At 44.3% G+C, this 12,573-nt stretch overlaps 1 protein-coding gene across 2 annotated transcripts in view; it reads left to right on the top strand.

The window, feature by feature from the left end:
• The window catches only part of TFAP2D (transcription factor AP-2 delta), a 77,511-nt gene that overhangs the window by 19,474 nt on the left and 45,464 nt on the right, over positions 1–12,573 (top strand). For both annotated transcript variants that reach the window (XM_068142893.1, XM_068142892.1), the window contains one exon: positions 9,616–9,781. In XM_068142893.1, the coding sequence (XP_067998994.1) occupies positions 9,616–9,781 (166 nt within the window). The remainder of the gene's footprint in view (positions 1–9,615; positions 9,782–12,573) is intronic.

Raw genomic sequence — 12,573 nt, 5'->3', positions numbered from 1 at the left:
GTAACCTCTAGGGTCTTTGAAACGCCCTTCTCTCAGAAAATCAATTCCCAAAATACAAGGTGCGTCAGGTCCGGTCACAACTGTATGCTTCCTCCATTGTTTACCAGTTAGACTTATATTAACCTCTACCTTACTTAACTCTTGAGATCCACCAGTGACTCCCAGAATAGTTATAGACTCTGATCCCTGATAATTTGATGGTATTATGGTGCACTGAGCTCCTGTGTCAACCAAGGCCCTGTACTTCCGAAATTGTGAAGTGCCAGGCCACTGGATGTACACATCCCAATAGATTCTATTATCTCTGTTATCCCTCTCCTCCCCCTGGCGGGAGGCAGGGCACCCCTAGTTATGGGGAACATGCGCACATGTGCATTGCACATATTGTGCAGGGTTATAACTTTGCGTGTTATAACTGGAGCCACTGTTGGAGCCATAAGAGTCGTTCTGGGGAACTGTGGAAGTAACAGCTACCCTTCTGGTATTGCTACCTCGGGTTCTGCCACTTTGCAATTCCCTCAGTCTTCTGAAAAGATTAGAAGTTGGTTGGCCATCCCAGCGGTTCATGTTCTCACCAAACTGATCACGCAGAGTCATCCAAATAGTTCTACGTGATTGCCTTGGTGGTCTATTTTGGAATGATCTGTTTTGGAATGTCCTGTTTTGGAATGACCTCCTTGGAGGACGTGTATTCCTCACAGTTGAAACTTGTACCCACCTGGAGGAAGAATTGAAATTATCCTTCTGTGCCAATTGGTATATGGAATCTTTTAGATCCTTCATGCAATTTTCAATTTTTCCAGACAGAGTTTCAATGGCTGAAACCAAAGAACCACGTGTCATGCTATCCTCCAATTGTCTCATTTGATCACTGAATTGGCCAACCGTAGGAGAAGCTCCACCATAACTTCTTGACACAATTCTGCTTGCCAGAATGTTTGCATAATTGGAAGGAGCAAGTTTGATAATCTTTTTAGCAAGACCAATACCCACAGGAATGTCATCAGGATTCAGAGTTTCATGTTCACCATAGAGTAGCTCTCTAACAGCAAATTCTCTCAAGCGCTTAATTCCCTCATCTATGGTAGTCCAGGGTTTAGGATTCCATGGAAGGTCATCTCGGGAAGGGTATCTCAGGGCAACCGCTATTAAAAGGCGTATCCACAGATTAACCTTACCGAGAGCTTCGCCTAGATGTCTATCCATTCCATTGTCCCTTGAGAGAGTTCCTAACTGAGCTGCTGACTTGTCTCCAACTGTTAGAGCTGAAGCACCTGTATCATAACACCTACTAAGCCAAGCTAGAACTGGCTCCTTATCTGCCCTGGTGAAATCTTTACGGACATTACGCAATTCCTCCCTTGGCGAAGAACAGTCCGTAATGTCATCTTCATCTTCATCTCCCTGAATTCTTTGCCCATAAAATCCTGCTGTCATTCTCCTAAGGATCTCTTTAAGCTGAGAACCACCTTTGCCAGCTGCTTTCCTAGCTTCATCTCTATCCTGCTTTGATCTCACTAGGTTAGCTAGATCTTTAAAACAAACCTTCTCTTCCTCCTGAGCAGGATCTTTTAGAGTAGAGGGCCCCTCACCAGGATCAGTCTCCTCCTCTTCTTCTCCATCTTTGCCCTTTCCAGCTCTAGTCTTTAAAGGAGCCACCTTAACTGGAGCTGTGTTTGAATTTACAGCCACCTTAATGGAAGCTGACAGGTCCTGAGATAAATCAGCTGCTGGGGCAGTGACTTCCGGTCCCACCAAGGGAGTGGGTGGAAGTGACGTTGCTCCATTAATGGCCGACGGAGAAGAAGAAGAAGGAGAAGGAGTGGGAGAAGGAGTAGGCGCCATGTTGATACCAGCCGATGCCCTTGGCTGCTTGCTAGAATCAGCAAAGTCATTTAGAGCTGCTTTACCAATTAACTTTTTAGCCTTCTTTTTAACTGACACGGGTTCCGCACAGTCCTCATCACTAGATGACTCTGGGACTGATCGAGAGCCACGGCGTTTTCTTTTTGATCTAGTTTTAATAACAAAACACGCCCTGGACACCTTTTTCTCCCGACGCCAGGAATACAGAGAATACACATTAGTTATCACCAGCAGCAGAATTATACACACCAAATAAATCACCTTTGGATCCCAGGCATCACCTAAAGTTACTGTCTCCTCAGGCGGAATCTTAAAACTCTTTATCTCAATTGGGAGAGTGGTGGAGGTAACATTCCTGTATCTCACTGGCCATAATAAATTAATACATTTTCCATACCATAATTTAACTTTATATATAACCCACATATACATTGTCCGCACCAAATATTTACCCAGGTAATCCAAAATCAAACCCAAACAATATCTGTAAACCAGAGCCCCAAAAATTGAAAAGAACAATCGCTCCACAAACCACAGTACCTTCATGTTTGCTAATTCAGCTGGAAAAACACTAAATCAATCAAGTAATAAGTTAAACTAATTATCTGCCGCACGTTGGGTACGCCAATAAAAAAAAATGTGGTGGGTTGGAAGGGGTAAGGCTGAGAAGCCTCCTCCCTTCCCCCTTGTAAGGTAAAAGGGAAAAAAAATTGAAGGGAAAGGAAAAAAAAAAACCTCACAAGCTGAATTAGCAAAGCAGTGGAGCTATATTTACAAAGCGATGTAGGGTTTGCAGGGGATTATTTACAAATTTACAATATCTACAATATATACAAAGATATACAACAGAGTAACACAGAAATGAGAGTAATCCCTCTCGGCAGAGAGGGGTCCCCCACCTCCGCTCTCCCCTCTCTCCCCCCCTTTCCCCAGAATGGGATAGAAAGAGAAAGGAAAGAGAGGAAAAAAAAGTTAGAAGCAGTTCGTGTTAATTGGAAAGGAGTTAATATACAGGCCTGGTATCTTATCGGCCTCAAGGCCGAAGCCTTGGCAGAAAGCCCAGGACAGAAAGCTGTTGCCTGAAGAAGAGGCGGAAGCAAGACTGAAGATAAGGTGCTGGAGAAACTCAGTATAGTCCCAGCTCATAAAGTGCTTCCTCCCACTCGTCCAATGAAATTAGTTTAGACTATTCCTTCCGTTTACCAACTTCCGTCCACCATATTCCCTTTCTTAAGGGGGCAACGTCAACCGGCCACAGTCCACCCAAGGGAGGAGGCTTCTCAGCCTTACCCCTTCCAACCCACCACAGTTTGCTACTTGCCAGAGGGGGTAAAAAAAAGACAATCAACCAACCAACCAGAAACCAAAACAAAAACACCTGAGGAGAAGTAGATTTTCATGTCTTCATTTTGCAATGTACTGTAAGCTTGCCTGAATTTCAGAACAGAGCAGAAAACGCACTGTAAGCTGGAGACTCCCACCAACAGCACCTGTAGATATAAATAATAAACTAATAAAAAGCATAGCATGTGATTAATATTTTATACTAGATTAATCTGCAGGCACTCAGGCGTACTTGTACTTAATAATGTACAGAAGCACACAAACATGCAAACCCAAAAGAAGAAGTACTTTTGCACTGTGCTGCTGTCACCGGAATATTATGATGTTGCCTTCCATAACTGCCTGATATTTATGGGTGACTACCTTGGTGAAAGGGACTACCTTGCCTGAATGAATATAGAATGCACAAAATATTGCAGCTGTTACAATTAACAAGTAGGCAGTGGCCTTGCAGAGTGTATCTGCAGAAAATTATAGACACACATATGAAAAAAATTGTTGGGATTTAAGTGCTAAAACCATCCAGTGACATTAAAGGGTATTTCTTTAATTCCTAATAATGCAATGACATCACTTATAAAGAGCATATAATGTGTGAGAATATGGATTTTGTCAATGAAAATATGCACAAATATTTAACTCTGAGGGCATCAGGGAGACTTAGATTTCAGCAGATGCCCAAGCACATCACTAAATCAGAATACATCATCACACTCCAGCCACCCCATTGTCCTCTGTGTCTATACAAAAGGAAAGCTACAATCAAAACAGACCAAGCTCTTTTTGCCATCATGTGTTATTGGGATTTTCATTGTGTTGACAAGACTGGTGGGTTGCAGTAAGGCTCTGTCATTCTCCTTGCTGTCATCTACACAACCCATCATCAGCTTATGTTGGCATTTTGCACTGACTTGTGCTATTTGATGGGGAGAGAGGAATAAGGAAGGGAAAATACTCTCCCAATGTTTGCTGTGACTTCGCTTTGCAGTATTACACAGCCTAACTTTGGTTTCTCTTCAGCTTGGGAAACAAAGCAAAAGCACAGTTTGCACAAAGGACTATGCTGTGCTTGGTATGAACCAGCCAGCTAGAGTGAAAAGGATTGGGCCCTAAAAGTATGACAGAGAATAAGACAGAGAAAATGATCATAGTCTTTTGTTATTCCTCTCCCTCAGACCACTTGGCAATAATCAGGGAATACATTGAAAGGAACCTTGAAGACTGAAAGAGGTAGAACTAGATTCACCCCTCCTGCCATGATCAGGGCCGTCTTCAACTGGATCAGTTTATATATAATTTTCTGAGGTGATTTGCAAGCTGAGGCTGTTTGGTACATGACAGTACATGGTTGTGGGTCTTTCACCAAAATATGTACTACTGCACAAAGCATATCTCCTCCTCACACATCTTTTTACTTTTGAACAATTATATTTGTTGAGATCAACATGAAGATGATAGATAGTATCTGAAGGGGGCCTACAGGAAGGCTGGGGAAGGACTTCTCAGGATCTCAGGTAGTGATAGGACTAGGGGGAATGGAATGAAGCTGGAGGTGGGGTGATTCAGGCTAGATGTGAGGAGGAGGTTCTTCACCGTGAGAGTGGTGAGACCCTGGAATGGGTTGTCCAGGGAGGTGGTCGAGGCCCCGTCCCTGGAGGTGTTTAAGACCAGGCTGAACGAGGCTCTGTCCAGCCTGATCTAGTGTGGGGTGTCCCTGCCCATGGCAGGGGGCTTGGAACTAGATGATCCTTGTGGTCCCTTCCAACCCTGAATGATACTATGATACTATGATACTATGAGATCATAGGATAAAATTCTGTCATGACGAAAGAGGAAGTAATTGAATAGAATTGGATGAAAGAGGAGCTCTGAAGAGGGGTTTGTGTGCCTGAAAGCATCCATTCTTCCTTTCTTTCTTTCCCCTCCCCCCATAATCTATCACTTTCAATATAAAAATATACTCCCCCTTCACCTGAATCTTGTCTTGCTTGTACTTTACACATCTGTGGCTGTAAGAGCACAACTATCACCATTTACAGTCACCTCTAACTCCGTATCTTATGGCATCAGATGATGTCAGACTAGACCACATAATCACTGTTTTCAACATTCACAGGCCCATTTCAGGTGGTACTTGGAGCACAGAATTGCTGAGGCAATCTGCTGGATGATCCTACCGGTCATCTCACCACCTGCCTGCTCTCATATTCTTTTTCCTAGCGTTGCTGTGGGACCAATGGCCACAGTTGGTAAATAGGGGGCAATGGCCACAGATTTCCCTTCTTTATGTAAGCTTGTGGGCACTTTGCCACAGCAGTGTGGAGCTCTTCATCTAATGATTTGATGGGGCTAGGAAGAAATTCTTCACCATAAGGGTGGTGAGACATTGGAACAGGCTGCCTGGGGAGGTGGCGAAGCCTCATCCCTGGAGGGTTTTAAGGCCAGGCTGGATGTGGCTGTGAACAACTTGATGTAGTGTGAGGTGTCCCTGCCCATGGCAGGGGGGTTGGAACTGGATGATTCTTGAGCTCCCTTCCAACCCTAACAATTCTATGATTCTAAGTATCAGAAACCAGTCTGTTAAGTTTTCTAAAGCAAATAAAAGTTGTTAAGAGGAATAGAGATCTTCAGGCTGTTCAGATAGACTCATGAAATACATTATTTCTATTCCATTTTTGAGGGCATTTTCTTTTCCTTCTTCAACTGGTGTCTGTGAGCATCCCACCTCTCAAATACTCTGTTATGACAAGGGCAGCACAACAGTTAACAAGGACTGACTTTTTCAATAACACCTACAGTGTCATCGGTTTAATGGGAAAGAAAAACCAGTTGTTGCCACTGTTGTTTGGTGCAGCTTAAAACACACCTTGCCCTCTCCCCACTGAGTTGCACTTCTTTGCAGAATAATTTGTCCACTCTAATGCATGACCAGAATATGAGGCAAGAAATACAACAAAAGATTTGTGCTTGGCAAGAAACCTAATTCTTCATCTCCTTTCAGCAGCCCTCCCTTTGTTCATTGCCGTGCCTGTTCCTGTTTACCACCTAGTGTAAAGGCCAGAACTTCATCGATCTCCTCTCCAAGGTGGTGTTTTTGGTAGTAGATCTATGCACACAGTTTGTGACAAAGGCATAGCTTCATCTAGAAAGCACCACACCACTCTCTCGTGCTGTGTCAATGAATAATTAATATAGAGAAATAATTTGACTTAGACTTGTTGTTCTCTCTTACTTTTAACCCATACTTGGCCTACCTGGAATTGCTTTGTTTAAGATCATGTTGCATAGCTGTAATATTTTTAAACACTTTAGACTGTAAAAAACCCCCAAACTTCTACTTAATAGTGATAAGAAGTGCTCCAGCAACTTCTGGTTAGGGTTGGGGCAGCTTCAGGTTAACAGGCTTTAGGGTTAAAGGAACAATTATTTATCTGGAATAAATGGTGCTTAAGGCAAAAAGATAAACTTTAATATTACACTCATTTCAGTACCATCTCCCTTGTTATAAAGTTGACAGAATTACTGAAGTAAATAAATATGTGGACACTGCTACTCTTTTCTTGACACATATGTATGTACAGGTGTGTATATGTTTGGCAGGAGATGCCAAACAAACAAATCTACTCAGTGTTAACCCTCTTCCCAAATGTACCTGACAGAGCAGAAGTTTGAAAACATTGACTGAAAATATTTACAGATTTCTGTGCAGTGCTGCCTCAGATATGAAAAGCAAAACAAAAAAACAAGCAACCCAAACATCAACACAACAACAAAAAATTTCCCCAAAACATGTCAGACACGAGGCACCAGATTTCTGTATTTGAGCTTATGAGCTCATGAATTGTGGCTTTGAGCTGTGCAAAAACGTGCATGCATGCCTTGATGCTTGGTGATGCAAAATTTGTCTCCATATTCTGTCTGAGAAGTGGACACTAAGATCTACCCTGTGGTATAATTAGAGAAGTCATTAAATATCCTGTTGTATGGAGTCAGGATCTCACCCGTCTGGGATTTATACCAAGAGATGTTATATTTTTGGCTTTGCTGTCAGCACAAATGTTTAAATATACCTTCAAGAGCTGCAATATTTGGAAAGAATTTCTGTTAGCCTTATGTAAGCAAGCAGTAGTCTGCCTCTAATGAAGTTTCATCCTTCAGCTCTATTTCTCTCTGCTGAAACTGGACCAAATATAGTCACCTTAATTTTAAGAGTGGAAGAAAAATAAAGGTGTCAGGATCTTGTCTAAAGTCAGCTGCTATTATTCTATTCTATTCTATTCTATTCTATTCTATTCTATTCTATTCTATTCTATTCTATTCTATTCTATTCTACTCCACTCCACTCCACTCCACTTGACTTCTATTTCTATTTCTATTTCTATTTCTATTTCTATTTCTATTTCTATTTCTATTTCTATTTCTATTTCTATTTCTTTCTATTCCATTCATAAGCTAGGTTAAAACCTGAGTTTTAAGCATAACAGAGTTCATACAGTGCAGAAAGATTAAGGTGCTCACAGGAAAGCAGAAATTGTCATGGTATTTTAAAAAATATATTATTTTTCCTCTAAACATGAATGATAAGCACAAATCCATTCTACTGTAAGAGGGTCTTTATCTCATTGTCCTCACAGAAACCATCTGAACTCCTCCTAGGAGTGTACTGAATGATATGATAGCTGATATCACTGTCATATGCAGCTCATCCTTTTTTCTCATCTTTCCCCCAGTGAAGAATTGTGCATGCAGTAGTAAGATTTAATTCTTCCACTGATTTTTGTATTGTACTTAGGTTGGAGAAGGCAGGTCAAGAAAAAAAAAAAAGAGTATTTTGCATTTGGTGATAAAATATGTGATAGTCCTTAAGGTTTTATTTATCTTTCCCATAGAAGTTTGTACTACCCTCTTCTATCTGTTGCAGAGAAAGTTTTCTTTCTTGTTGTGTTGCCTATTAACTTTAAGTTAAAAAGAAAAAGATTTTGTCTGAGGAGTTTTATTGACCACAGTCTTCATTGAAAGGTTTGGTGATCATTCAGCAGTTTTAGACCCAAGCCGAGTAATTGCCACTTCCAAGAAAGAAACAGTTTGAGAACTAACCTCAGATAAACTGATGTAGCTCAATAGATTCAGTCATTAACATGAACTGGATGTTAGGAAGAAGTTCTTCATAGAGAGAGTGATTGCCCTTTGGAATGGGCTGCCTGGGAAGGTGGTGGAGTCACCATCATTGGAGGTGTTTAGGAGGAGACTTGATGGAGTGCTTTGTGCCTTGGTTTAGTTGATTAGGTGATAGGTTGGACTCGATGATCTTGAAGGTCTCTTCCAAACTGGTCTGGTCTATTCTATTCTATTCTATTCTATTCTATTCTATTCTATTCTATTCTAACTTTAAAAGTAGTATATGAGAGTTCAAAGCTTTAGAAAACCATTGTGGCTGTAAATGACTGCAAATCTACAGTGCTGTTGCATCTTTCTTGTCCTGAACACTGAGAGGCAAAGTTAACATTTCTCATTATGAACAATGCCTTAAACTTTTTTTTTCCTAACTGCATTTTTTAAAGCTAGCAGTGATACCTGAATCTGATTCAGTCTTATGCTGTTTATGATACCAGATACAAGACTCAGCAGACTGACAGTATGCAATTTTTCCTCGGTATGAAATCAAATGAGGTCATCAGCCCTTCAGCCCTACGAGGAGAGGCTGAAGGAGCTGGGATTGTTTAGCCTGGAGAAGAGGAGGCTCAGGGGAGACCTTATTGCTGTCTACAACTACCTGAAGGGAGGTTGTAGCCAGGAGGAGGTTGGTGTCTTCTCCCAGGCAACCAGCACCAGAACAAGAGGACACAGTCTCAAGCTGTGCCAGGGCAAGTTTAGGCTCGAGGTGAGGATAAAGTTCTTCACAGAGAGAGTTGTTAGCCACTGGAATGTGCTGCCCAGGGAGGTGGAGTCACCGTCCCTGGAGGTGTTCAAGAGAAGATTGGATGTGGCACTTGGTGCCATGGTTTAGTAGTCATGAGGTGTTGGGTGACAGGTTACATGTGATGATCTTTGAGGTCTTTTTCAACCTTGTTGATTCTATGATTCTATCATCATAACCTAATTTGACTGTAACATTAATAAAATCCATTAGTTTTGTTTTCCCAGAATGGAACTTTAATCCATTCATCTTTCTCAAAGCAAAAAGGCAATGCACTATTTAAAAGCAAAAAGAAAACCACACCCCCCTCCCCCCCACACTCCCAAATACTCAAAAATAAACCCCTAAACCCCAAACCAAACAAAACCAGCGCTGTCAAAACCAATCACAATTAAACTGTAGTTAAACTGTAGAACTGTCTCTTCATGAATTTGTCAAAACATGGAATATGACATTTCCCCTGCTCCAACATTTCTTTTGTTTCATAGGTGGCACCTGCGTTGTTAACCCCACCGACCTCTTCTGCTCTGTTCCTGGCCGCTTATCTCTCCTCAGCTCCACTTCGAAGTACAAAGTGACCATTGCAGAGGTGAAGAGGCGCCTTTCACCACCAGAATGCCTCAATGCTTCCCTCTTAGGAGGTATTTTGAGAAGGTAAGTTGATGTGGTAATATGAATTATGAATTATGAAACTATTGTTTTTATTAAGTATCAAACTATTAATAACCGATGAATCACCAACTTATATACATGTTCTAGTGCATGTTCGTGAAATACATTCCCGAAGTGGCTTAGTGTTATGATTAGAACTTAATTGAACTATCTATAGACCATCTATATTTATATAACAAAGAGTGCAGTTCCACCGCTTGGCCACTAGATGGAGACTCGGTGGGACGCGGGCGGCTTCTGGCTATACACAGCAATATTATAATCTTTCTATGCGTCAGCGCTTACTCTGCTAGACGCGGATACTTTGAACTGAGTGCTAGTGGATGGAAAACACGTGGAAGATATTCAATCCCCTTCAGACAACAGGGATCGCTCCTGATCGAGGTCGGCCCATGGGGTCGGCCCTCAGAGTCGGCTCGCACGGCAGGGCGGGGCGACAGTTGCCGGTAGGTGGGCTTGGATGACGTGGCAGCAGGCAAAGCTACGGGGTCGGCCCAACCACGGCGATTCTCGGGGCTGATGCAAACAGCCTCAGGGAGAGAATGCGGCTGCGTTAGGCAGCGGATTCTCGTTTACTGAGCTTAAAGGAGCAGCGGGACTCGTGGAGTGGTCCTGGGTTCAGTGCAGTATAGGCACGAACAATGCTTTAGTCTTCCCTGAGGTTCACAGGGCTCAGAGCGGCACACAGCAGCTCCTCTCCTGCTACGGCGGGGCTAGGCATACGTGGACTCGGTATCAATCAAGTCCCTTCTCCCCGGCTACTGGGCAGATCTTACCCTCGGGGGTTGGTCACAGTATCACAGTATCACAGTATCACTTAGGTTGGAAAGGACCTCGAGGATCATCGAGTCCAACCTATCAACACAGACCCCATGACTAGACCATGGCACCAAGTGCCACGTCCAATCTCCCCTTGAACGCCTCCAGGGTCGATGACTCAACCACCTCCCTGGGCAACCCGTTCCAATGATGAATTACTCGCTTGGTGAAGAACTTCCTCCTCACCTCGAGTCTAAACCTCCCCTGCCGCAGCTTGAGACTGTGTCCTCTTGTTCTGGTGCTGGTTGCCTGGGAGAAGAGACCAACCCCTTCCTGGCTACAACCACCTTTCAGGTAGTTGTAGAGGGCAATGAGGTCACCCCTGAGCCTCCTCTTCTCCAGGCTAAACAATCCCAGCTCCCTCAGCCTCTCCTCATAGGGCTTGTGTTCAAGGCCTCTCACCAGCCTTGTTGCCCTTCTCTGGACACGCTCAAGTGTTTCGATGTCCTTCTTAAACTGAGGGGCCCAGAACTGGACACAGTACTCAAGGTGCGGCCTAACCAAAGCAGAGTACAGGGGCACTATGACCTCCCTGCTCCTGCTGGCCACACTATTCCTAATGCAGGCCAGGATGCTATTGGCCCTCCTGGCCACCTGGGCACACTGCTGGCTCATATTCAGGTGGCTGTCGATCAGCACACCCAGGTCCCTCTCTGTTTGGGAGCTCTCCAGCCACTCCGACCCCAGCCTATAGCTCTGCATGGGATTGCCGTAGCCAAAGTGCAGCACTCGACACTTGGACTTGTTGAATGCCATCCCATTGGACTCTTCCCATCTGTCCAGTCGGTCGAGGTCCCTCTGCAGAGCCTTTCTACCCTCTAACTGACTAACATCTGCCCCTAACTTTGTGTCATCTGCAAACTTGCTGATGACTGACTCTACCCCTTCATCCAGATGAATATGTTGAAGAGGACAGGGCCCAGCACTAATCCCTGGGGGACACCACTAGTGACTGGCTGCCAGCTGGATGTGGCACCGTTCACTACCACTCTCTGGGCCCGGCCCTCCAGCCAGTTCCTAACCCAGCACAGAGTGTAATGGTCCAATCCATGGGCTGACAGCTTAGTCAGCAGTTTGCTGTGGGGGACGGTGTCAAAGGCCTTGCTGAAGTCCAGGTAGACCACATCCACAGGCCTCCCCACATCCACCAGACGGGTCACCTGATCATAGAAAGAGATCAGGTTGGAGAGGCAGGATCTGCCCTTCCTAAATCCATGTTGGCTGGACCTGAGCCCTTGGCCATCCTTCAGGTGCGCAGTTATTGCCGGCAGGATAATCTGCTCCATCACTTTCCCTGGCACTGAGGTCAGGCTGACTGGCCTGTAGTTTCCAGGTTCCTCCATCCGACCCTTCTTGTGGATGGGGACCACGTTGGCCAGTTTCCAGTCATCTGGGACCTCACCTGTGAGCCAGGACTGGAAGAAAATGATGGAGAGTGGCCTAGCTATGTGGAGAGTGGTCCAGTCCTCCAGTGGCACGGTGGGCTCTCCCGGTGGGTATGACTGGCTGTAACGACGCTGGGCTCCTCAGAAACAGCGAAGGTCCTCCCTCTGGGCTTCTCACAATGCAGAGGCTTTCAGTATGCGTGCATGTATAACAGAAGCTATCAACAATAAGCTCAATGACAGAGGCTGCAGCTCGAGAGTTGTTCTCTCGAGCAAGCACAGAGACAAAGTGAATGATGGGGCAACTTGTTTACCAATTGGGGTGATACTTATAGATTCCTCGAGGCTGGGCTTGACCAATGGGCACTCTCATAAACAACTGGCTTCAGCCTATAGAAAGCGTGAAGCTAGAATTATGCCCATACTTGGTGTTTGCACGAGCACTGCATTCGCTGGCTGCATGCTGGCCTGGCTAATGCCTTGGCTTTTGTCTTCCTCCTGAAGGAGGGGGAACTTGTGCACATGCTGGGGCAAGATTCAGTATCTGGGCATAATGTGCCTTCACCACAG

Source organism: Melanerpes formicivorus, unplaced genomic scaffold, assembly GCF_026170545.1.
Source record: "Melanerpes formicivorus ecotype bairdi unplaced genomic scaffold, bMelFor1.0.p_v2 SCAF_9, whole genome shotgun sequence".
Taxonomy (NCBI): Eukaryota; Metazoa; Chordata; class Aves; order Piciformes; family Picidae; genus Melanerpes; species Melanerpes formicivorus.
Note: the sequence above shows the minus strand (reverse complement) of the source record. Positions and strands in the feature narration are given on the sequence as shown.